The 27,053-nt window shown below is 40.4% G+C and overlaps 1 protein-coding gene across 1 annotated transcript; it reads right to left on the bottom strand.

Moving 5' to 3' along the window:
• Window positions 1–1,897: 1,897 nt before the first annotated feature.
• On the bottom strand, window positions 1,898–26,478 carry LOC103505917 (angiopoietin-2). The gene is made up of 10 exons (XM_026821117.1): window positions 26,053–26,478; window positions 25,091–25,382; window positions 20,323–20,637; window positions 18,050–18,354; window positions 17,419–17,550; window positions 7,213–7,400; window positions 6,695–6,768; window positions 5,084–5,143; window positions 2,732–2,866; window positions 1,898–1,937 (listed from the first exon to the last, which is right to left on the bottom strand). Exons 1-10 carry the CDS (start codon window positions 26,359–26,361, stop codon window positions 1,909–1,911), a joined length of 1,839 nt encoding a protein of 612 aa, XP_026676918.1. The 5' UTR covers window positions 26,362–26,478; the 3' UTR covers window positions 1,898–1,908.
• Between the last annotated feature and the right edge of the window lie 575 nt (window positions 26,479–27,053).

The following is a 27,053-nucleotide window of genomic DNA, read 5'->3' as shown; positions in this document are numbered from 1 at the left end:
CTTCTAGACCACACATTCACTAAAGTAAAGGCAGTGGGTATACTATGGTGTCAGTGGTCGATCGATTTTGTCTGAAACACTTCCACACTAAGCACGCGATCCAATAAAAGCTGTGTCCACACATAGTCAACTGCCGTCAATCGGCTCAAATCAGATCAGGTAAATGAGACTATGTACCTCTAAAGACTTCCACTTCTGGACCACACATCCACTAAAGTAAAGGCAGTGGGTAATGGGTATACTATGGTGTCAGTGATCGATCGACACTTCCACACTAAGCACGCGATCCAATAAAAGCTGTGTCCACACATAGTCAACTTCCGTCGATCGAGGGTATACTATGGTGTCAGTGGTCGATCGATTTTGTCTGAAACACTTCCACACTAAGCACGCGATCCAATAAAAGCTGTGTCCACACACATTGTCAACTGCCGTCAATCGATGACCGAAACCGTCCACACTCCTCGACAACATAGATTCATCTCGTCGATCGACGGCCATCGACTATGTGTGGACACAGCTTTACGCCAATGATTCTTCTATTTGGATCCGAATCATTTCATCTATGTGTGTTTGGCACACCCTGCTTCAAAAAATATAAAATTTTCAACTATACAATTTACAAAATTACAAATACCTACATAACATCAAAAGTTCCTTGCAATGTTACAAGACTTTATTCTATCCATTATTTTCTCTCGGCATTTTCTCCTTTGGAGAAACATATTATGTTAGCAGAAATCCTCTACATTAGTCTACATTGATATGTTTTTTTAAAGAAAGATCTGCGAAAGGAATTGTCATTTTTCTTTTCTGGAGAAATAAATCGGTATCAGCAAAAGGGATCTAAATTGATTTCCTTCAAAAAGAACAAATCTATGAAATATTTATAGTCATCTTGTCCATTCTTGTAGGATGTAGGTAGGTGCACTATTACTGATCCCCTTCAAATTATGAAACAGTTTGATGTAGGATCATAAATCAATCTAGAACCAGAAGACAATACTAAAGAGCATTCCCGTTTCTACTTTCTACCCTCATTCTGAACCAAGTTGTTGCTGCTACCAAACATTTTTACAATCAAAGAGATAATAAAAAGTTTAGACCGATTCCAATCGAGACTTTCAAGTTGAAAATTTGATTCGGAAAAAGCCTCGTAGATTCATATAAGCTTAACCCATCCTTTGGGGAAGTTGCCCCTACACGTAAGCCTCAGAGTGGCCTTCTTGTGTATGGAGTCTGGCGGTCATATAAGCTTAACCCATCCTTTGGGGAAGTTGCCCCTACACGTAAGCCTCAGAGTGGCCTTCTTGTGTATGGAGTCTGGCGGAAAAAGCCTCAGTTGGAATGTCAAATAAAGTCTTGTGAGATTGCAAGAATTATAAATTCGTCTAAAAATTTGCTCCAGTTTTTATGCAATCTTGAAAGTTCAGGGTTCCGCAAAGATGTTCACCTTTTGAAAAGGGTTCCGTGGGCCAAACTAATTAAGAAACACTGCTCTAATGCCCTCTATTAACACTGGTCACTACTCATTTGTAAAAGCTCTTTTTTTTAGTAATTTTTCATTGATGTGACTTCTGAACAAATACCCTCTTTTCAGTCACATGGGAATGTAGTCCCTCTCCTTTTACCCCAGCTGTCTAAAGAAAGAAGAAAGAAGAAGAAGAAGAAGAAGAAGAAGAAGAAGAAGAAGAAGAAGAAGAAGAAGAAGAAGAAGAAGAAGAAGAAAAAAAGTTCTTACCCATTACCCAATAGCTATAGCATAGGTGTATTTTCCTTTTGGGGAAACTTACCATTGCTTCAATTTAAGTTAAGTGGATCAGTTGTCAGTTTCCCATAAGGAAAAAACCCCTTTTGAAAAGGAATTTTCACAACCATGCTTGGTATAGAGTAGACTAGTGGTTGACCTCATCCCCTCCATCTGAACCAGACGATACCTGGAACATGGACATTTTAGAGGTGTCAGATTCAGAGTCATATCATAAAAAGTAGACTTACTTTAGGCACTTGATCAGTAATTTTTTCGAACTAGTATTTCGCCGATTTCTACATAAACAGATAATATCGAAGGAAGAATGAGTACCTCCCTGAAGATTTCCACCTACTCTTATCTGGAAAGTCTGGAACTTTGAAGAATTGATCTCTCTTTCAAATTCTATTCTATTCTTTTTGTAGGAAATATCAACACCCCTACCTTACCAGATTTTCAGTTTGTCCCTCCCCTTACCTATCTGTTTAGGATAAAATCCGCCCCGGACATGAATCGAAGCCGCGACCTAGCGCGCAGAGGCCCTACGCTCCAAGATAACTATTCTGGTAAAATGTCTTCAATGTTCTACGGGAAAATAATTTTTTGTGGTCTGTGTCGTAGCATGCCCATCCCGTAGTAGGTATGTACCCCTTCCACTGTAATCTGTTAGCCCGGCCCTGGGACTAGTGATAATCAATGTTAATGTAATTTGTTGCATATAGTATGCAGGTATGGAATTATCCGATGTACAAACTTTGCGGGTATAAAATATGTTTGTACCTCACCCCCTGCCTTCGTCCAAAAAGGACTGCGTCCCGCTTTGGGCCAAAAAAATTATGGTCACCCTAAGTATGCAGGTATGCAATTATCCGATGTACAAACTTTGCATTGTCTGGCGGTCAGATCTTGCGGGTCGTTCAGATATAGACTCCTAAACCCCGCCCATTTTTCTTTCCCCTACTTTATCAGTTTAACCCTTACCTTGTCTGGCGGTCAGATCTTGCGGGTCGTTCAGATAGAGACCGTTCAGACCTCGTCCACACGACTTCCACCACCAGCCGCCCTTGAGCATGGAGGCGCAGTTCAGACTGGACCTGTCGTTGTCGCGGTTGTACGCAACATGGGTCTTCTTGGGCCTAGAGAGGCGCGACTTAGGTCTCCTAGAGTGTGAGAGGTCTGTATCATTTTCAAATTTTCATTGATTTGGATTTTCAAGCGGCATCGCTGCAAAAGAGGGTCTTGATTCCTTAACAGATTGAAGTGTTCTAGATTCCTAGAACAAACTAGCGGTACTTGGGGAGTCAGGTATTTTATAATTATTACCTATTTATTTATGTTTATTTTATTTTTTATTAAAAGGTTTGATTCAAGAACGGCTTATAAAAATCCAGCTTAAGGCCTGTCGCACAGTGGAAGGGTAGTCACCTAGACGCACCTCTTTTAGTAGCGCGGAGTCACGCGAAGCCGCCCGAAAATCAAAACCTATGAAAATGACAGGGACCTTTCACACTGGAGTCGCGCAACATGGGTCTTCTTGGGCCTAGAGAGGCGCGACTTAGGTCTCCTAGAGTGTGAGAGGTCTGTATCATTTTCAAATTTTCATTGATGGATTTTCAAGCGGCATCGCGCGACACCGTTCTACTAAAATTCCCACCATTACGCTTCCAATGTGCCATAGGCTTTGAAATTTTTGATGGTCATTGTAAAGTACATATTTCGAAGATTTTCAGTTTAGCTAAATTCCCTTTAGGGTGAGCTATTTTTCTCGAGAGTCCACCGTGCCAACCACTACACTGAGGTTGAGATTGGCGTTAAAACTTGAAACTCGTTTCCTTCGTTAACTTACACAACATAAGGACACGCATGTTCAAGAGTAATCAAATAATTATGACTTTGATAAAACAATGTCTGTTAGTCTCAGCTATGATAATAAGGTACCATGATGGAACTTACTGGTTATGTCGTATCTGGAGCACTTTATCTGAACATGACGGTATTGCCCGAGGCAACTATCTGGCCATACATGGGGAGCACTGCTTTTATTATTCTTTGCTATAAACGATGCATAAAATCTAGGATGTCTTCTCATTTTATTTGAGAATGTTGACCGATTGCATTTATACAGTGAACCCTAAATATTTGGTTAACCCCAAGTGCATTCCAGTCGAGAAAATAATTTTATCTATCTGACGTCTCGGGTGGGAATCAAACCTACGACCTAGACAGTGAACCCTAAATATTTGGTTAACCCCAAGTGCATTCCAGTCGAGAAAATGATTTTATCTATCTGACGTCTCGGGTGGGAATCGAGCCCACGACCTAACGCTTACGAACTTTATCCTAAACAATACGGTTTGTTCTCGGAACGGGCTACAGCTTTTTCTGTCCTATCTTCCTTCTCTCCTCGTTTTCGGAGCATAAGACCTCAACAGGCTTTTTTTTGGAATGTCAAATAAAGTCTTGTGAGATTGCAAGAATTATAAATTCGTCTAAAAATTTGCTCCAGTTTTTGAAACCATGGATCCTGATTGGTGGAACGCGGGTCCATGTGTTGGATGGACGGCTTTTGATTCGCTTTCATTTGATGAAACCTATTGAGTTGACATCTCTCTAAACTGAGGACACCATTCCTTTAGGTCGAATCATCATGCTGGCTTTCTTGAGGGTGTAATCCCATCCCCTCCGTTTCAGGGAATAGGTACCAATTTATAGTGTAGCTACTGCTTAAGAGTGTTGTCGTCGGAGCGACCCTGTATTTTATTTTCTCGTTTGTTATAACGAGCCGTCTAATTACGAGCTAATTAGATCTCTTGCTAGTCACAACGACAAGTGCTGATAGCCACACCGAATCTATTTCAAGGGCAGACGAGCAACCAGTGAACCAGTGGCGTAGCGTGTATGTATGGCGTGTATGGCGGCCATACAACTCAAACGTTCACTCTAATGCCCACAAATATTAATGGCATGTACTGTGATGGGACTTGGTAGACCTGTATATGAGCCCTACAACGCCCTACACTTGAATTTAGACTACGCTACGCCACTGCGAGCAACTTTCCCATAAGAAGAAAAGACACTAATGATGATAACAGAAAGAGAATAATGATAAGAAATGAACGTGTCGGACTTGGCAAGGAATTTGGAATCAGGCCTGGGACTTGGGTTGCTTTCGAGACCTTTTGCTATGTGGTTGTAAGGATTAAGGAGCGCGGTAGATAGAGGGAACTGTAACTGCCAAGGTCTTATCGTCCCGAAAGCGAAGGGAGAAGAAAGACAAGATAGGAGAATGCCAGCCGTTCCGAGGACGAACCTTATCTGTTTAGCGGTTGTACGTCGAGAAGGGAGAGTTGTTGCTTCCGTACCACGGATCATTCAGCGAGTCGCCTGCGTTGCCTGGAATTGTGGGAAGAGAAGTTAGTGTCACACGAATTCACACGAAACCCCGCGAAATTCGGCGATTACTTAAAAGATGATATCACATTCCCCTCTCTAGCATTATTATGAAACTGCTCAAAGCCCGAATTCGGAGTTTGTCGTCCTCGATAGATCTGTACCAGACTGGTCTTATTTGACATTACGCTTCCAATGTGCCATAGGCTTTGAAATTTTTGATGGTCATTGTAAAGTACATATTTCGAAGATTTTCAGTTTAGCTAAATTTCCTTTAGGGTGAGCTATTTTTCTCTTGAGCTCTTCCACCCAACCACTTACCGTCCAGCCTCCTTCGCCCACTTCTTGCTCGCAGAAGACTTTGAGGAACCAATAGGTGGTACCTCGAATTTGCAGGTAGAACACTCCGCTATGCCTCATGCCTCCGTTGAGAAGATCCAGACAGGAGTATCCCTGCAATACGAAATACATTAATACAATGCCCTGTTAGTGTGTGTCTTACGGTTAGGCTCCTTTCAAATTTAGACTGACAATTTGCAGTCTAGATGTGAAAGGAGCCTTACAGTGGGTAAGACTAGAAACGATTTTTGGTTTTAGAATATACTGCAGTCTAGATGTGAAAGGAGCCTTACAGTGGGTAAGACTAGAAAAGATTTTTGGTTTTAGAATATACCTTCGGTTTTAGATGGAACTAAAGGTAGGGAAACCTTTGGTTTCAGAATAGAATAAAGGCCTGACTCGGGAACGTTTAACAGGGAGGATACCAGCCTGAAATTCCCCTTTATGAAGGAATAGCAAATGTTGTGTGCGAAGGGCATCCACTCGTAAAAGAGGCCGACAAAAAACGCTGACCCCGTCTGAAAATGGGAAAAGGCGAAGAAGTTTTGTCGTCAGAAATCGCTACTTTGCTTGTAGTGCACTATCCGTTTCGGACGTTAGCGACCAGCTTGGCAAGATTTACAGCTATACACAATAAGGGCTCAAAATTTTCGTTTATCACACCCGAACTCACCTTAACATCTTTGATAGCTCCGAACAGTCCTCTCTAGCATTATTATGAAACTGCTCAAAGCCCGAATTCGGAGTTTGTCGTCCTCGATAGATCTGTACCAGACTGGTCTTATTTGAGGCTGACAATCGGTTCTGCAGCAAATGCTTTACTACTAGCAGGTTGCCCGCCCGTGCTTTGCCACGGAAAATTGATCATGACTCGAGATCGGTTTAGATTTCTACAAAATCCTCTCGTATTAGGTATTGTCTTTCGGGAGATAGAGCGATCAGTGTGTGAATGATTTCTACAAAATCCTCTCGTATTAGGTATTGTCTTTCGGGAGATAGAGCGATCAGTGTGTGAATAGACCTTGCTTTTATAGGTATACTAGCTGAATTCCGTCGCTTCGCTCCGGAATCCCGCTAGTTTATCCCGAGGCATGGCCAAACAGACCTTGCTTTTATAGGTATATACTTTGTAGTGAAGATTGGATGCCCTTACTACCCCAACCCTAACCTTTGAGTTAAATTACTCTAATTAAAATGATTAACAAGAGTCCTTACCTTCATAGCCATCAATCTCAAGCTTGTAGTACTCTTGTTCTGAGTAGATTTTGAAGTGGGAATATTGAGCGTACCTGAAATAATAAGCAGTATTGCTTTAATATTGTAGATCGGAAATTTTTTCAAACTAAATATGCCCGGTGATGATCCCAGTCTGAAGTCTGTTTTTTTTTTTTTATGTAGGTACTAATATACATAATTGTTATCTCCGAATTCATCTCAAGTATGCAGTACGAGACATGGTCATTTTTTTTGTCTTTCGTTAATGATTTTGGAGATTTTGAGACGAAACAAATTTCATTTCTCATCTCGTCGTGATGCATCGCGATTGTGTGGTGATATTCACACCAGCTTTTAAGTACCTCTTGGCTCTTGTTACTTGTTATCTCCGAATTCATCTCAAGTATGCAGTACGAGGCATGGTCATTTTTTTTTGTCTTTCGTTAATGATTTTGGAGATTTTGAGACGAAACAAATTTCATTTCTCATCTCGTCGTGCATCGCGACGTCCCACTCACCTCTTGTTACCCTCAAAGTCTTCCAGCTCTATCCTGAGCATGTATTCCTCATTGTTTGTAAGCATGTAGATGTTCTCATTACCCATCCAGAATTCCTTGCTGGGATCCCCGAAACCGTTCTTGTAGTCGTTCCAGTCCCGGTTGAAGTTCTCCCGTGGGTCCCCGAAATCGTCCCGCCTTTGGATCACCTGGAAAACGACAAATGGGACATTTGTGCCAGTAATTGACTGCTAATAAGAGCTGTTTGAGAAATGTAACTTATATCTCGTTTGTTAATGAGCTAACTATGTATGTTTGTTGATAGCTTGTTCGAGGGTTATCGATGTTATCGCTCTTCTAATCCGTGGAAAGTCACAAAAGATCTAACCAGGTCGCAGTGACATCGAGCTCAAATATAGCCGATGGCCCTACATATATCTGTTCAAGATGATACTGTCAGCTCTGTCTCCCAACTAATCGAAACCTAAATAATGTCGGAAAAAGATTCTCCGAAGATATGTATCTTGAGCGGAAGAGCCTGATAGTATCAATGGCAATAATCATGGTACTTAGATATTTACTTAAATACTCAACGAGTACAAATTTTTGTCGATGGTGGGATTCGAACCCGGGACCTTCTGCATGGCAAGCAAGCGCGTTACCACTGGACCAACCGTATTGGATTTGATTATTATTATTATTATTTTTTATTAATCCAAACCGGTGTAGATCCGCACAAGTATCTATCACTAAATTACATTAGAACACAAATTTTAATCAGCCGGATTTAGCCCAAACTCTGCTGCAAATTAATAAAGTTGTTCCAACGCACGACTGTCGGGTCATTAGATCATTCCTTAATCAGATAAACCCTATTAACTCGAATTTCATTTCCATTTTATTGATTTAGCTGTACAACCTTACATTTTAATCATATTTAAAGTCAAATCGTAGAGGTTCTGATTTTCGATTCTGATTATCTGTGGCTCGATTTTTGGATACATCTGGACCGAAAGAAAAATAAAAGTGAACTCTGTCTTGAGCCCGAGCAATAAAATTTGATTTATGGATTATTTTATTGGTAATTAAGTAATATGGCTACGCCCCCCACACACGAATTGGGATTAGCGATTAGCTCGATATACGGGGCCAGTGGAAAGCTTTGGACCATTTTGATTGTTCCAATAATGTCCATTAACTCTGGAGATGTGTGAGGTGCACTTTTTTCTGACCCAGTACATGTGAGACTTTATTTTTCGCTTATCTATTAGATTTATGGAATTAAAAATAAATAAAAAAAAAGCGGGCATGGGTTTTTATATTTTTTTTTCTACGAAATAATATCAATTAACTCCTATGAATTAAAATATTTAAAAAAAAAAAAAAAGCGGGCATGGGTTTTTATATTTTTTTTTCTACGAAATAATATCAATTAACTCCTATGAATTAAAATATTTAATAAGTAACGTTATGATTTTTAGCAATTTTATTCCAGTGATCTTTGGAGCATGAGAAAGCGTAGGTGGGTTTATGGATCATGTCATGTGCTATGACTATAATCAATGATTAACTTGATTAACTGATCAGTATGTCATAATATTGTTTGTCACGTGTTTCTAAGGACGGCTATGATTTTTAGCAATTTTATTCCAGTGATCTTTGGAGCATGAGAAAGCGTAGGTGGGTTTATGGATCATGTCATGTGCTATGACTATGATCAATGATTAACTGATCAGTATGTCATAATATTGAAATATTGTTTATCACGTGTTTTATTCCAGTGATCTTTGGAGCATGAGAAAGCGTAGGTGGGTTTATGGATCATGTCATGTGCTATGACTATAATCAATGATTAACTGATCAGTATGTCATAATATTGTTTGTCACGTGTTTCTAAGGACGGCTTACAAAATCGGACCACCCTTTCGAGAGCTATGTCTAAACAGACAGACAAACAAACAAACGGACAAACTAAATGCAAAATAGTCGAATTCGAATTAAAACTTTTTTCAAGAGGTTTGATAGAGGGAACTGTAACTGCTAAGGTCTTATCTTTCCGAAAGCGAAGAAAAAAGGAAGAGAGGATAGGAGAAAGCCAGCCGTTCCGAGAACGAACCTTATCTGTTTAGGATAAAATCCGCCCGGGCGGGAATCGAACCCTCTAACTAGGCAGGGGTAAATTATTATTATTATTATTGTTAAACATGCATGCTTATCAAGTTACCTATCATAAATTAACGTCTTTCCCCGATTCATACACCTCCCCAAATTGTAACGCCTTGGACTCGAACCACCAACTTCCAGATCCAAGAGTCCACCGTGCCAACCACTACACTGAGGTTGAGATTGGCGTTAAAACTTGAAACTCGTTTCCTTTGTTAACTTACATAACATAAGGACACGCATGTTGAAGAGTAATCAAATAATAGATCAGTTGCGCTTACTTGGGTGATGTATCAAAGTAATAGAGCAGGAAAAATGAGGACCAATGGAATTTTTCTTTTTCTTCTACAACTTCTAGATACCGAGATAAATCGATTTAAATAATACCGGTAAATGGTTAGGTTTGACGTCACGGCATACGCTCCCGTAGGCGATTTTCCTTAATGCCGACCACTCACGCTCAGACAGATGACTGTCAGACGACAGACAGTCCGAATGTGCGTGGCGGAAAAAGCATCCGAGTTTCCCACCTAGGTCTGTCAGACAGTCTGAAGGTGAAGAACCTAAAATCCTAAATCGAGTATCAAGTAAAACTGCTTTGAAGTTTTTGGTTTCCATCGAAAAAAGAAAGTGAAAATGTTGGGGGGGATTTTTGGAAATACCGTGTAACTTGATTAATAATCTTACGTATTCTTGGGAGTTAATTGCAACGGTCAATACATTAGTTTTATTAGACTTACTTTATCATGGACACTCGTTGCTATGTTGAAAGTTGAAAGCCCAGAAGAGGTTAGGTAGTAGAACAGCCGCGGTAGACAGTACCTAATAGTACACAGAAAAAAGACGGAAGAACACGAGCTGAAAACGACACCCACGAACTATGAACAAAGTGTTCGAAAGGGCCTAAGGCTAAAAACAGAGAGCATAATATAGCGCATAGCGCACGTAGAGATAGGGGGAAGCGACGAATTCAAAGTTTCAAACCGCATAGAGCTGAGAGCAAAAAGCTCTATATGCTCATTGCTCTCCGCCGCGGAAAAAAAAACCCTTCAATTCATAACTGTTTCCTCTTGTTCACAGGTGCTACTCTGACGTTTGAAGTGGAGCTACTCAGCATTGGAGACCAGGTGACGACCACCAATGTGTTCAAGGAGATCGACAGCGACGCTGACAAACAGCTGAGCCGAGAGGAGGTCAGCGAGTACCTTAAGAAACAAATGGTGGCTGCTGAGGGAAGCGAAGGTGAGATTTCCCATGGAATTGGCGAAAACCACCTTTTAATTTTTCAAAGAATTTAAAGTGGGGAATTATTCCCTGAAGGAGCTCTCCCACTTTTTATTATTATTAAAGAGGTTTGATAGAGGGAACTGTAACAACGGAGGTTATGGTGGCTGCTGAGGGAAGCGAAGGTGAGATTTCCCATGGAATTGGCGAAAACCACCTTTTAATTTTTCAAAGAATTTAAAGTGGGGGATTATTCCCTGAAGGAGCTCTTCCACTTTTTATTATTGAAAAGGTTTGATAGAGGGAACTGTAACAACGGAGGTCTTATCGTCTCAAAATGGAAGAGAGAAGTACAGGATAGGAGAAAGTCAGCCGCCAGTCCCCAAGTTAACGAATCTTATTTGCATTAAAATTTGTCCCACCTGCCTAGTTAGCTTGGAAAGTGGCGCGCCTGCCTTTCCCTAATAGGTCACCGGTTCGATTCCCGCCCAGGGCAAACTAGGTCCTAAACTGGTAAGCTTCGTTCTCGGAATGGCTTTTCCTGTCCTTCTTCTCTTTTTGATTTCGGCAGAATAAGACCTCCGCTGTTACAGTTCCCTCTATATCAAACCGTTAGGTCGCGGTTTCGATTCCCGCCCGGGGCGTATTTTATCCGAAACAGTGGTAAAAACAACGTCACTCTTACGCACATGCCCATACATTTTTTTCCACTTTTCGCTCAAAACTAATGCAATTCTCTTCAAAAAACATATTGTGACACCATGGTCTCTTAACTTTGTCTCCCACCAGGATACCCCATCTTCATATCCGAGGATACTCTCTCCTGAAATAAATCTTGAGTGAGCCCTTCGGATACTTGTGTCAATTTACAGGCCTAGAATAACAATGGTCTCTGCTTATTTATGATCATATGGAGCTTTGATAATGATTGTCACATCTTCCTCAGATTGGACAACCTCAAACATTGGTGTTAGCGTGATTGCAGTTTGCTGTAAAAGTGAACAAAATTATGCCTAATTATTCAGAACAATGACAATGAAAATTGAAAAAGAACCTAACCCTATCTTATATTATAAGAACGAGATCCATTCACAGTTCACATTTCACATTTCATAGTTCACACACTGATCGCTCTATTTCTAGAACCACAACACCTAGAAAGCTGAAATTTGGTAGGAATATTCCTTGATAAGCATATCTTCAATTGTCTACGCAACACTTTTTATCTACAACTGTTCACATCCACCCTTATTGAAGACTATCTCGACCATCTAGTCCAAGCACATGCTATTATTCTATCTTAGTCTAAGAACATGACCAAATCCACCCTTATTGAACATAAACACAGGGCAGAGGCAATCTTAATCAATTTATTAGCAGAACATACACACTACATAGCGCGAGTTAATCTCCTGGTCATTTTCGCCCATCACATTATCACAAGATATGATATAACATTTCTAGTCACGACTTGGAGATCGTCAAGATGTCTGGCATCAGTTGGGTCTCAATTATGTTGAACTGGACCATAGTCATTCGCTAGAACATTAATAATAATGGACTCTAATGGGAAGATATCTAATAGGAGGATAATCGCTAGATGAGGTTAGGGACTGAGGAATTTTCTACCACCATAACTCCTTATATCGTCGCGTGTTGGGTGATGGAAAAAGGGATATATATCAAAACCCAACTTTTAAGGCGAGAAACTTGATTTAGGAAACTAGAGGGAAAAAGAGATTTACCAAGGTCTTATTATCCCGACATTGAAGAGAGGAGGACAGGATAGGAGAAAGCCAGCCGTTCCGAGAACGAACCTTATTTGTTTAGGATAAAGTCTGCCCCATAAAGGAATCGAAACAGCAACCTAGGCAGGTGCGCTACCTTCTAAGCTAATGCGGCCATGCCTTTTCCACAAGTTTGGCCATGCCTCGGGATGAACTAGCGGGATTCCGGAGCGAAGCGACGGAATTCAGCTAGTATTCCTATAATAGCACTGGTCACTGCTCATTTGTGAAAGCTCCTTTTTTGCATTTAACCTAACCCCATAATAACACTGTTCATTCCTCATTTGTGACATCTTATTGTAGGAACTTTTCGTTGTAGTGGCTTCTGAACTAGGTATTACTGTAAGTAGTGGGTTCTGTGCTTGAAACTTACCTAAATGATCCTGAGCTTGTAGAGATCTACTGATAACATACACCCAATGAGGACTTAGGTGTTAGATCAAGAAAATGCTCCTGGTATGATTCTAGTTGAAGAAGTAATGAAAATGTAAAATGAGTTTTACCTGGATTTTTCCAGTTTAATCCAAGATTCTCTTCTTATTGTAGCTTGTACTTCGAGCTTTTATCTTGCAGCTTTTACGCAGTTTCAAAATTTGAACTTCTCTTTTTTTTCTATTTTTTCCTAACCTCAATCCTGCCATATTTTTCAAAGAGGTGGCGGTTTGTGGATTTGTTCAAAAGTGAAGCCGACAAAAAAGTGTTCCCTACGAATGTGTGATTCGAACAGAGACTTTTTGTAAACAAAAATTTTTGTACACAAAATTTAAAAAATAATCAAAAAAGATTTTTCCGGTATGCCGTTTGTCGGATGGCGGTTTTCGATTTTTCCATTAAATCCGTACTTAGGTTTTTCCGAGTTTTCCGTTAATTTTTCAGGTCTGAACTTCCTTGTTTAAAAGTGTAAAGTTGTGCTTCATTTGTACTTCTCGTCTTTCTGTGTTTGAACTCATAGTGCTTAGTAACTTGTCTGTTATCAAGAAGGCTTGTCCTAAATCATCTCAAGCCTCACAAGGTTTCCCATTACATCACTCAGAAGGAGGGTTTCAGATGCTGTACACCTAGATAGGTAAGTCTCAAAACTTTGTTTCCTTTGTATGCTTCAAAACTTTACAATTTAGACATCTCAAAACATGTCAGGGATTTGTTGTGGAAAATGCTGTTACCAAGCAACAGAGCTTGAAATGTTACAAATGTATTGATAACCAGATAGGTTATTGTATCCTGTTGGTAGAGTTCTACCAGGCCATGTCCTTGCTCATGGGAACATAACATCCTTTGTCATGGTTATGCTGTTATGAGTTATGATAAGCAATGATTAGTGTTTGAATATCATTATCCAGATAGAAGGCATTCTAATCACCCTTTGCAGTCTCAAGAGTTGAAAACCTGTTGCATCATAGAAGTCCTGATTCCATTATGTGTAGGTCTACCTCCAATCAAGTTCAATCAAATTATTCTTGCTAGTGATTAAATGAGAGTTTTCACATTGATCAGTTAAGTTAGAGTATGCTCACTCCCATTGGTAATTATTCAGAAGATCAGAAGCCATGATAATGAAAAAGAAAGCATCCTATCGTGTTTAACCTAACCCTACATTACACTGCTCATTTGTAATAGCTCTTTTTTGTAATAATTTTTCATTGATGTGACTTCTGAACAAATACCCTCTTTTCAGTCACATGGGAATGTAGTCCCTCTCCTTTTACCCCAGCTGTCTAAAAAGAAAAAAAAAAAAAAGTTCTTACCCATTACCCAATACTCATAGTGCTTAGTAACTTGTCTGTTATCAAGAAGGCTTGTCCTAAATCATCTCAAGCCTCACAAGGTTTCCCATTACATCACTCAGAAGGAGGGTTTCAGATGCTGTACACCTAGATAGGTAAGTCTCAAAACTTTGTTTTTCCCACAAGGAAAATACCCCTTTTGAAAAGGAATTTTCACAACCATGCTTGGTATAGAGTAGATATTGGCAACCTTAGATCACAACCCCCTGCCTGTCCATTAAATGAAAATACCAACTCTCATGCAGCCCCAACACTCTTTGGAGTAGGTATCTACCTATAATATTGTTGTAATCTTAGAGATGAAAAAGAACTTTCGAACTTAATGTGAGAAGTGTAAGGGAGTTCACTACCTATAAGTAACATTTCCACATAAACTCACAAAAAAAGAGATCCTTGAGTGAATGGTAATCAACAGGCAAATTTCAAAATACCCTACATTTTTGGCCAAACTCTCAAGTGAGCATAAATTTTCATGCCTCAGCTGGAATTAAACCCATATACATATGTACTTGAGTTTACTAGGAGGTCTGACTTCACACCAATTTGTCTTTAAATAATTTTGGATGCAATTTTTTTTGCACAGGAGGTTTAACATTTAATAATCATACTTATCATAGTTATTACTTATTTCTTTCATTTTTATTTTTTACACATCAAAGTCATCTCAAAAAAGTAAAAACGAAATTGAAGGCAAATTTCAAAATACCCTACATTTTTGGCCAAACTCTCAAGTGAGCATAAATTTTCATGCCTCAGCTGGAATTAAACCCATATACCTAGGTACATACATACTTCAGTTTACTAGGAGATCTGACTTCACCACTATGCCACAATTGCCACATACCTACCGATTCGTCTTTACATAATTTTGGATGCAAATCTTTTGCACAGGAGGTCTAACATTTAGTAAAATTCTAAACTTATCATAGGTAGTTATTTCTTTGATTTTTATTTTATACACATCAAATAGTCATTGCAAAAATGTAAAAACGAAGTTGACGCGGTTGTACGTCGAGAAGGGAGAGTTGTTGCTTCCGTACCACGGATCATTCAGCGAGTCGCCTGCGTTGCCTGGAATTGTGGGAAGACAGAAGTTAGTGTCAAGTCTGGCTGGGGGACTTAAAACAGGGAGTATACCAGCCTGAATTTCCCTTGCTAAAGAAATAGCAAGGGGATCCACGCGTAAAATTTGTAGCCAAAACCAAATGTCAGCCCAAAGCGATCACCCTAACTAGTTAGGGCTGATTGAGAGGCTGACAAAAAACGCCGACCCCGTCTGTACACGGGAAAAGGCGAAGAAAAAGAAGAAGGAGAGAGAAGTTAGTGTCACACGAAGGGAATGTCACAAAAGATCTAACCGGGTCGCAGTGACAAAGGGGCGTTGATGGCCCTCATTAAATATACACAAAACCCCGAAGTAGTGAGCAGTGAGTTTGTTCAAACTTCAAGTTTGTACAAACTATAAATGCCCGCCAGACTGTTTGACTGACCGTGGTCCGCCACACAGATCAAGCGTTCCAAGAGGCGCGCGAACGTCAAGAGTTCGAAGCGCCACCCGGCCTATAGGTAATTTACTGTGATTGAAATAATTGACAGAAGTTCTTACCTTCATAGCCATCGATCTCGAGCTTATAGTACTCTTGTTCTGAGTAGATTTTGAAGTGGGAATATTGAGCGTACCTGAAACAAAAAGCAAGCAAGGTATGATTGTAGTAATTTTTTGTGAATCTGAGATTTATTCAAACTAAATGTGCCCGGTGATGGTCCCAGTCTGAAGTTTAATGTTCTTTTTTGGTGTAATAAAGGGTGTCCCAATAAGAACGCAAGATTTGAAAGGGTCATTTTTATGCGTTGTTTTATCTTCGACCCAATCTTCGACAGATTGATTGTAAACATATCAAAATTAGTCATCATGGAGTCTAAAATGGTTCAACAACGCGTTAGCATAATAAAGTCGACAATTTATCACTTTTGCGCGAGCATTTGCCTAGTCGAAATTGTGCCATTTTCTGTTTTGGTGACGAGAAATGGCCTCGAAGATAATGTAATTTTACCCGCCTAGATTTCTTTCTGTGGGGGTATCTAAAGTCACATGTTTACACCAACAAACCCACACCCACTGAAGCATTGAAAGGTGAAACTGAACGCTGCATGAATTAGATACAGCCTGATTTCTTCAAATTTGTCATCGAAAATTTCGTTAAAAGAGAACGACATCAAAGTCGAGGAGGTTATTTGTCTGATTATTGTTCCATACAAAATTTCAGAATGTTTACTTCCTAAATCATTTAGAAGTCTATTTTTTCCAATTAGAACCATGCTTTATTAAACAATTAAATCTTGCGTTCTTATTGGGACACCCTTTATAAAGTTGTATGGTGATGTTCACACCAGATTTAAGTACCTCTTGTTACTTGTTATCTCCGAATTCATTTTAAATATGCGGTATGCAATGAAACCAGACGAGACATGGTCATTTCTCTCGTCTCACTATTTTGGAGATTTTGAGACGAAACAAATTTCATTTCTCATCTCGTCGTGCATCGCGATGTCCAACCTCGAATTTGCAGGTAGAACACTCCGCTATGCCTCATGCCTCCGTTGAGAAGATCCAGACAGGAGTATCCCTGCAATACGAAATACAATGCCCTGTTAGTGTGTGTCTTACGGTTAGGCTCCTTTCAAATCTAGACTGACAATTTGCAGTCTAGATGTGAAAGGAGCCTTACAGTGGGTAAGACTAGAAAAGATTTTTGGTTTTAGAATATACCTTCGGTTTTAGATGGAACTAAAGGTAGGGAAACCTTTGGTTTCAGAATAGAATAAAGGCCTGACTCGGGAACGTTTAACAGGGAGGATACCAGCCTGAAATCCCCCTTTATGAAGGAATAGCAAATGTTGTGTGCGAAGGGCATCCACTCGTAAAAGAGGCCGACAAAAAACACTGACCTGCAAAAGAGGGTCTTGATTCCTTAACAGATTGAAGTGTTCTAGATTCCTAGAACAAACTAGCGGTACTTGGGGAGTCAGGTATTTTATTATTATTACCTATTTATTTATTTTTATTATCTATTGAAAGGTTTGATTCAAGAACGGCCTATGAAACGGCTTTATGACCTGTAGCACATTGGAAGTGTATTCGCGCCACTTTTAGAAGTGCGGAGTCGCCCGATGTCTCCCGAAAATCAAACCTATGAAAATTTCAAAAATCTTTTCGACTATTTGAGGATTTCCTTTTTTCTACTGAGCTCTTCCACCCAACCACTTACCGTCCAGCCTCCTTCGCCCACTTCTTGCTCGCAGAAGACTTTGAGGAACCAATAGGTGGTACCTCGAATTTGCAGGTAGAACACTCCGCTATGCCTCATGCCTCCGTTGAGAAGATCCAGACAGGAGTATCCCTGTAATACGAAATACATTAATACAATGCCCTGTTAGTGTGTGTCTTACGGTTAGGCTCCTTTCAAATCTAGACTGACAATTTGCAGTCTAGACGTGAAAGGAGCCTTACAGTGGGTAAGACTAGAAAAGATTTTTGGTTTTAGAATATACCTTCGGTTTTAGGTGGAACTAAAGGTAGGGAAACCTTTGGTTTCAGAATAGAATAAAGGTCTGACTCGGGAACGTTTAACAGGGAGGATACCAGCCTGAAATTCCCCTTTATGAAGGAATAGCAAAGGTTGTGTGCGAAGGGCATCCACTCGTAAAAGAGGCCGACAAAAAACGCTGACCCCGTCTGAAAACGGGAAAAGGCGAAGAAGTTTTGTCGTCAGAAATCGCTACTTTGCTTGTAGTGCACTATCCGTTTCGGATGTTGGCGACCAGCTTGGCAAGTCTGATTTTATTTACAGCTATACACAATAAGGACTCAAAATTATCGTTTATCACACCCGAACTCACCTTAACATCTTTGATAGCTCCGAACAGCTGGTCGGTGGTAAAGGTCGTGTTGGCCGGGTTCGGTTTGTTCTTGATGCTCGGGAAAATGACTCCCCGGTTCTTGTTGATGTTGGAGGTTCTGTTCAGGTTGTTGAAGGCGGCCGGGGCTGGTGGTGGTGGTGTTTGAGCGAGGATGTTGAGTGGAGGGGGGATGGTGGAATTGTTGGCGGAGGTGATGATGGGGTTGGGCGTGGGCAAGGTGGGGAGGTTGAGGTTGGTGAGCGCCTGCGGAACTTCGGTGATCGGCGGGAGCTCATCTGGAATGACTGGGGATAGAATTGGAAAATCGAAAGGTTTAATTGAGAAAAAAAGTCCCTTTATCCCAGAGGTAGGAAGCCTATCAAGCGTGGTGGGAGGCGCGCGAACGTCAAGAGTTCGAAGCGCTGCCCGGCTTATATTTATTAACGCGAAATAGAGTTTTTACCATTGAATTTGGTAAAGGTCGTGTTGGCCGGGTTCGGTTTATTCTTGATGCTCGGGAAAATGACTCCCCGGTTCTTGTTGATGTTGGAGGTTCTGTTTAGATTGTTGAAGGCGGCCGGGGCTGGTGGTGGGGTTTGAGCGAGGATGTTGAGTGGAGGGGGGATGGTGGAATTGTTGGCGGAGGTGATGATCGGGTTGGGCGTGGGCAAGGTGGGGAGGTTGAGGTTGGTGAGCGCCTGCGGAACTTCGGTGATCGGCGGGAGCTCATCTGGAATGACTGGGGAAAGAATTGGAAAATCGAAAGGTTTAATTGAGAAAAAGAGTCCGTTTATCCCAGAGGTAGGAAGCCTATCAAGCGTGGTGGGAGGCGCGCGAACGTCAAGAGTTCGAAGCGCCGCCCGGCTTATATTAACGCGAAATAGAGTTTTTACCATTAAAAATATTGAATTTCAGACGAGAACAATTTACAACTAACTGCTGTCATTAACAAATGATTGCAAAAGTATTCGAATTATATAAATTTTACTCGTATCTTATCTTGTATCATGTTTACACCTCTTTGAAACAAAATAAAACAGTCTACCAGGAAAGGTAATACGGAATCTGGATCAGATATTATTGTGATTCAGTAGCTCCACAAGGAGGTAAACTTGATCTTAGCGTTGACAAATTAATCATAATGAAAAGATCTATGACCAAGATTCAAGGTGTGAATCTATTAATCTAGTTTTTAGGTTTGGTACACGGTAATCTTCTACACAAGGATTTGGCATTCGGCGTAAACTTGATCTTAGCGTTGACAAATTAATCATGATGAAAAGATCTATGACCAAGATTCAAGGTGTGAATCTATTAATCTAGTTTTTTAGGTTTGGTACACGGTAATCTTCTACACAAGGATTTGGCATTCGGTTGTATTTCAATTCTTTTTAATCCACTTTTGCCATTTGGCATTAGATGGAGTTGATCTTCAAGAAGGATTACTTTGAATATACTAGGTACTTTGAATAAGCTAGGTACATATTTGATTGAGATGTTGATTTCTCGAGCTTAGTACATGTTTTGATATCAGGTGTGTTAATCCACTTTTGCCATTTGGCATTAGATGGAGTTGATCTTCAAGAAGGATTACTTTGAATATACTAGGTACTTTGAATAAGCTAGGTACTTATTTGATTGAGATGTTGATTTCTCGAGCTTAGTACATGTTTTGATATCAGGTGTGTTGAGCTTTTTGTTGACCATTTGTTTATTTAAATGAAACATCTCATTTGTGCCAGTAATTGACTGCTAATAAGAGCTGTTTGAGAAATGTAACTTATATCTCGTTTGTTAATGAGCTAACTATGTATGTTTTTGTTGATAGCTTGTTCGAGGGTAATCGATGTTATCGCTCTTCTAATCCGTGGAAAGTCACAAAAGGTCTAACCAGGTCGCAGTGACAGGGCTCAAATATAGCCGATGGCCCTACATATATCTGTTCAAGATGATACTATCAGCTCTGTCTCCCAACTAATCGAAACCTGAATAATGTCGGGAAAAGATTCTCCGAAGACATCTTGAGCGGAAGAGCCTGATAGTATCAATGGCAATCATCATGGTACTTAGATATTTACTTAAATACTTACCCGAATATCTGTTTTGGTCGTATCGTGTCTGATCGTACTCGACCAGTCGGTCAATGGTAGGATCCAGCAGCAGTTCCGTCATTTTCGCCCATCACATTATCACAAGATATGATATAACATTTCTAGTCACGACTTGGAGATCGTCAAGATGTCTGGCATCAGTTGGGTCTCTTAAATACTTACCCGAATATCTGTTCTGGTCGTATCGTGTCTGATCGTACTCGACCAGTCGGTCAATGGTAGGATCCAGCAGCAGTTCGGCCGCTACCGGTCGCTGCGCCAGGGTAACTACATCGTCTTCTTGTTTCTTGAGTCGCTTCTCGACCACATCGAGGTTGGCGATGATCTTGTTGGTTTTCTGCTTGAGATCGGCGTGGATATCGTTGATGGCTCGCTCCTGGCGTTGGGTTTGCGTGAGTAGTTCGTCGGATTTGGGCAGGAGATCGTCCACACTGGACTTGGTGCCGACCACCACGTCCCAAACTTCGTCCATTTTTTCTAGAAAGTCGAAAAGGTTTTTTTTGGGTGTTAAAGGATAGGCATACTGTTAGGGCAAAGTTAACGTCTTTTGGGCAGGAATGTAATAAGAGCTGTTTGAGAAATGTAACTTATATCTCGTTTGTTAATGAGCTAACTATGTATGTTTTTGTTGATAGCTTGTTCGAGGGTTATCGATGTTATCGCGCGCTCTTCTAATCCGTGGAAAGTCACAAAAGGTCTAACCAGGTCGCAGTGACATCGAGCTCAAATATAGCCGATGGCCCTACATATATCTGTTGAAGATGATGCTATCAGCTCTGTCTCCCAACTAATCGAAACCTAAATAATGTCGGAAAAAGATTCTCCGAAGATATCCTGAGCGGAATAGCCTGATAGTATCAATGGCAATAATCATGGTACTTAGATATTTACTTAAATACTTGTTGGGTCTCAATTATGTTGAACTGGACCATAGTCATTCGCTAGAACATTAATAATAATGGACTCTAATGGGAAGATATCTAATAGGAGGATAATCGCTAGATGAGGTTAGGGACTGAGGAATTTTCTACCACCATAACTCCTTATATCGTCGCGTGTTGGGTGATGGAAAAAGGGATATATATCAAAACCCAACTTTTAAGGCGAGAAACTTGATTTAGGAAACTAGAGGGAAAAAGAGATTTACCAAGGTCTTATTATCCCGACATTGAAGAGAGGAGGACAGGATAGGAGAAAGCCAGCCGTTCCGAGAACGAACCTTATTTGTTTAGGATAAAGTCCGCCCCATAAAGGAATCGAAACAGCAACCTGGGCAGGTGCTAATTTGGCTGACTCGCCAAACGATTTTTCACATATGGTCGAAAGGCTCTTCAATTTCCCACCAAGTTTTAGCTAGTTCTGAGCCCTTTTCCCTCAATATCATTACATGCCTGATCGTCTAATATTGACAATTGACATTATAGTACGTACCTACTCGTTTTATTTTTTCAATTTCACGCAGGATAGGAGAAAGCCAGCCGTTCCGAGAACGAACCTTATTTGTTTAGGATAAAGTCCGCCCCATAAAGGAATCGAAACAGCAACCTAGGCAGGTGCGCTACCTTCTAAGCTAATTTGGCTGACTCGCCAAACGATTTTTCACATATATGGTCGAAAGGCTCTTCAATTTCCCACCAAGTTTTAGCTAGTTCTGAGCCCTTTTCCCCCAATAGTATTACATGCCTGGTAGTCTAATATTGACAATTGACATTATAGTACGTACCTACTCGTTTTATTATTTCAATTTCACACTAAGGTAAAGGTCACCCTAACGGCCTAGAGCTGACAGGTCGCGAGTTTTTCCTGACCGAACATTTTCGATATGCGCAAACCTTGGTCTATGACCTTTTGAAAAAGATCGCCGCGTCTAACCTACAAATCCTTGATCTTGATTAAATATCTTGAAATAACAATGGTCACTATGGCGTAATTTGATATTTTTCTTTGGTCGAGTCGATCGGACAATAAATGGTCACTCTGAGTGGGCTCAGACTTGATTCTGTGCAAAGGTTCAGGTTTTAGTTGAAATGGATGCTAAACAATGATTAAATATCTTGAAATAACAATGGTCACTATGGCGTAATTTGATATTTTTCTTTGGTCGAGTCGTTCGGACAATAAATGGTCACTCCGAGTGGGCTCAGACTTGATTCTGTGCAAAGGCCATGTTTTGGTTGAAATGAATGCTAAACATGTCATCCTTGAGTATGTTTGAAGTGCTATCCAGGAATTACAGAAGAAAAGATTACACTGGTCAGGTTTTTAATGATTAGGGTTTTACCCCCTATTCGGCGAAAAGCTACTTGGATGAGGTGGGGAAAAGTTAGCACGATTGCTGAGATGGTCACCCATCCAGATTCCTACATCGCCCAACGTTGCTTCAGTTCAGTGTTCCCTCGAGGACTGATGCATTCAACGTTCTATCGCCTCTGGCTTAAATTAAATACTCTTGGTCCAGGGATAGAACCTGGGACTTCTTACAAGAGAATCAACCATTTCAGCATCTCTACTGTCCAGTTGGTCCAGGGATAGAACCTGGGACTTCTTACAAGAGAATCAACCATTTCAGCATCTCTACTGTCCACTCTGTTTTCGTAACTCCCTCAATTACCAGTGTTTGTTTATGGTATTACCATGTTTCCAAATGTCAATCCCAGAGGATTTGCGTGGTTGTCTCGAATCTGACATTAATGTTCTTGGGCCAAATGATTAATTGCCCGGGTTGAATTATTAGGAGAATGGCCATCATTAATACACCACTAATTATAACACTGATCATTCGTGAAGATCGTTTACATCTGTTGTGCGGAGACCTCTTCGAACCCTGGAGACCATATCCTTAGTAGATAAGTCATAAGTTTGTTAGAATTTTTGCCAAAAGCTTTCGAAACTCCTGCTGTCCAGAGATGTTCTGACTCTACCTAACCAATCTACGATAAACTTAGAAATGAAATGTATTAACAATAGTAAGAATATTACTAAGTACTGGTGTATCAGTGTGTGGTACATGGTACATGACATATTATGAATGGACAAATGTCAGGTCTGGACGTAAAACAGCAATTTGTCCTACAGCGAATACGTGCATTAGATTTGGACATAATCGTTTCCATGGTGACCTAATAATGAATTGGTCGGACACACTGTTGTGGATTGAAGGATGTTGAGATTTACGTTTACTTGCAATTTGTCCTACAGCGAATACGTGCATTAGATTTGGACATAATCGTTTCCATGGTGACCTAATAATGAATTGGTCGGACACACTGTTATGCTTATTGAAGGATGTTGAGATTTACGTTTACTTAAAGCTATTCTTTTATAGATAGCTTTTCTGTTTCTCTATTGAGAGATGGATTTTGTTTCTATTATATGGTTTTTGTTTGTTATCTGTGTCGTGAGTAGAAACCGAGATACATGTCTCCACTTGAAAACGTTGTTGGAAACAATCGTGGATTCAAGCTATACTGGAAATGGTGTACGAAATAGTTAAGCTTTTAGCTCGATCGATTGTCATTTCAAGGACAGATGATAGATTGGGGCTGGCGTTTCAAGAGATTTACACATAAAGAGGAAGAAGAAGAAGACAAAGAAGAAGAAGAAGACGAAGAAGGAGAAGAAGAAGACGAAGAAGGAGAAGAAGAAGAAGAAGAAGAAGCAATGTGTTGAAGCAGCCTTCAACACCATTGGTAATTGGTATGAACAGTAAGTGGATTCAAGCTATACTGGAAATGGTGTACGAAATAGTTAAGCTTTTAGCTCGATCGATTGTCATTTCAAGGACAGATGATAGATTGAGGCTATGTTTCAAGAGATTTACACTTCAAAGGTGAAGAAGAAGAAGCAGCCTTCAACACCATCGTTAGGTAATTGGTAATTGATTTGAACAGAAAATTTAGAGTTTTAAACAGCCGAAAATTGAGCACTGAGTAGGAAGAATCGCAAGAATTAATACGTGCTCCTGATGATAGATAGCTTTTCTGTTTCTCTATTGAGAGATGGATTTTGTTTCTATTATATGGTTTTTGTTTGTTATCTGTGTCGTGAGTAGAAACGGAGATACATGTCTCCACTTGAAAACGTTGTTGGAAACAATCGTGGATTCAAGCTTTACTGGAAATGGTGTACGAAATAGTTAAGCCTTTAGGTCGATCGATTGTCATTTCAAGGACAGATAATAGATTGGGGCTGGCGTTTCAAGAGATTTACACTAAGAGGAAGAAGAAGACAAAGACGAAGAAGAAGACGACGAAGAAGGAGAAGAAGAAGAAGAAGCAGCCTTCAACACCATTGGTAATTGGTATGAACAGTAAATTTCAGAGAAAATTTGAAAGTTTTAAACTGCCGAAAATTGAGCAATAAGTAAGAAGAAAGGTAAGAATCAATAAATACGTGTTCCAGCTGTTCCAGATACCCACTCAAGTGACAAATTTTCAGTAATCTTAGTACTGTTTCATCAGATTAAACAAATATATGTACCAAGGAATTTTTTGTGGCTTTCTTTTAAGTGGGTTGAACAGTAAATTTCAGAGAAAAATTGAAAGTTTTAAACTGCCGAAAATTGAGCAATAAGTAAGAAGAAAGATAAGAATCAATAATGAACAGTAAATTTCAGAGAAAAATTGAAAGTTTTAAACTGCCGAAAATTGAGCAATAAGTAAGAAGAAAGATAAGAATCAATAAATAGATACGTGTTCCAGATACCCACTCAAGTGACAAGTTTTCAGTAATCTTAGTACTGTTTCATCAGATTAAACAAATATACAAAGTAATTTTTTGGGGCTTTCTTTTAAGTTCTCCAGGAGAAGCTCTTGCACCCAACCACTAAATTTTTGTTTTCCCTGTGAGCCTTTCAGATATTTCACCAGGGAGGTCTTGAATGTTTCCTAGTCACAATAATCAATATTCTATTCAATTCGATTCCACTCACCTGAGACACTGAGGATAGGGTTCATCTGACGCACCAGCTTGTCGATCTTGCTCTTCTTCACTATCTGCAAAGGTTCCAGCGGAGACATGGTTGTGGTGGTCTTGTTCCTCGGCATGGCCACGGGTTCTACAATCGCTTCGTGCACATCCGTGAGCTGATGGAGAATCTTGCCGATGTTCTCCGAGACGAGGTTGATGTGGAATTGGAGCTTGCGGTCGATGTTGGCCGTGTTGCTGCGGATGGCGTCCAGCTCTGCGGTCATCGTTTTGGACACCTCGATGAAGCTGGTCACCTGAGGAGCAGTGAAATCGGGAATGTGAAAAAGAAATAAGATCAGGGTTTCCTGAACACAGATGCAATGGTGGATGTGAAAGAGAAATGGGGGATGTCATGCTGCACTTACATTACATTGAAAGGGGGGTCTTTTCTGATGAAATTCCTGTGTGCGGAGTCCAGTGTGTAGGACTATTACACCCTATGCTGCACTTACATAGGTGAAGCTGAGGAGTCAGGAGCAGGAGCACCTTATTGTTCGTTGGAGTCGCAGTATTACAAATTCCTCCTCACCAGACGGAGTTGGTACACCCCTAACTTCAAACTACTTCGTGAAGGGTACTTCGACTATGCCGCGAATTGAACCCGGTTTAAGTGCAAGCCTATAGTTACACGCACTGAGTGATTTTACTTGTCAGTTGACTAGTATTTACAGGAGCAGGAGCACCTTATTGTTCGTTGGAGTCGCAGTATTACAAATTCCTCCTCACCAGACGGAGTTGGTACACCCCTAACTTCAAGCTTCTTCGTGAAGGGTACTTCGACTATGCCGCGCATTGAACCCGGTATAAGTGCAAGCCTATAGTTATACGCACTGAGTGATTTTACTTGTCAGTTAACTAGTATTTAAGAAAGTTTTGAATAATAAGCTAATATTTATGAACCTTATGAACTATGTTTGTTATTACCTGAGGTTTCTTCTCGCTCGCCTCAGCATTGATGTCATCCAGTGGTAGCATATTGCTGTCCAGTTGATTCTTGAGGATGTTCAACTTCAAGTCAATATTGGACACTTTCTCATCCAGCGTAGACAATTTCTTGTCCACATTATTTCCGCCTTCTTTTCGCTCGATCACTCGTTCGGGTATCTTATCTTCCCCGGCGTGTATGATGAAGTGTGGTTTGGTTTCACCGGTGTGTTTCAGTTTGCTGAGGATTAGATCGGTTTTGCCGTTGTTCTCGTTGATTTTGGTTTCGATGTTTTCGATTTTTCGCATCAGATGTTCGACGGCTTTGTCGAGATTGTCAATCCGCTGCAGTTTGCTTTCGAGTGTGGAGACGATGATTTCGAACACGTTGAGAAGGACTTGCTCTCTGAAACATAAACAGAAACGGGAAAGGATTTCGATTAGTTTTGGTAGTGAGTTCGATTCCCACCCGGGGCGGATTTTATTCTGAAGGGACAAGGTTCGTTCTCAAAACAAGAAGGACTTGCTCTCTGAAACATAAACAGAAACGGGAAAGGATTTCGATTAGTTTTGGTAGTGAGTTCGATTCCCGCCCGGGGCGGATTTTATTCTGAAGGGACAAGGTTCGTTCTCGAAACGGCTGGCTTTCTCCTATCCTGTCTTCCTTCTCTCTTCGATTTTGGGACAATAAGACCTTAGCAGTTACAGTTCCCTCTATCAAACGATCAAACCTCTTAAGAGAAAGAGAAAAAAAAAAGTTTTGTTGCTTGGGAAATATCGCCATCAGTTTTTACAGTCACAAGATTGGACAACCCATGTTTGTATTTGTTTGTTACGTTTAACGAGCTATTTAATTACTTGATTTTAAGCTCAAAATGTTTGTATTTTTAGGAAAATAAAGTAGACACATGAACTTTACAATCTATTAGCATGGCCGTCGTCAAACCTCTTAAGAGAAAGAGAAAAAAAAAAGTTTTGTTGCTTGGGAAATATCGCCATCA

Source organism: Diaphorina citri, unplaced genomic scaffold (assembly GCF_000475195.1).
Source record: "Diaphorina citri unplaced genomic scaffold, Diaci psyllid genome assembly version 1.1 scaffold203, whole genome shotgun sequence".
Classification (NCBI taxonomy): Eukaryota; Metazoa; Arthropoda; class Insecta; order Hemiptera; family Psyllidae; genus Diaphorina; species Diaphorina citri.
The sequence above is the reverse complement of the archived record's forward strand: the minus strand, read 5'-3'. Positions and strand labels throughout refer to the sequence as shown.

What these genes read in the sequence shown, in the direction of transcription:
- LOC103505917 (XM_026821117.1), bottom strand. Translation starts at nt 26,361, where the DNA reads ATGCGAAAAATCGAAAACATCGAAACCAAAATCAACGAGAACAACGGC. An exon ending in CGAGCGAGAAGAAACCTCAG is followed by an intron (nt 25,383 to 26,052) that starts GTAATAACAAAC and finishes ACTGCTCCTCAG; the next exon opens with GTGACCAGCTTCATCGAGGT. An exon ending in TGAGATTGATGGCTATGAAG is followed by an intron (nt 5,144 to 6,694) that starts GTAAGGACTCTT and finishes CCACAATTCCAG; the next exon opens with GCAACGCAGGCGACTCGCTG.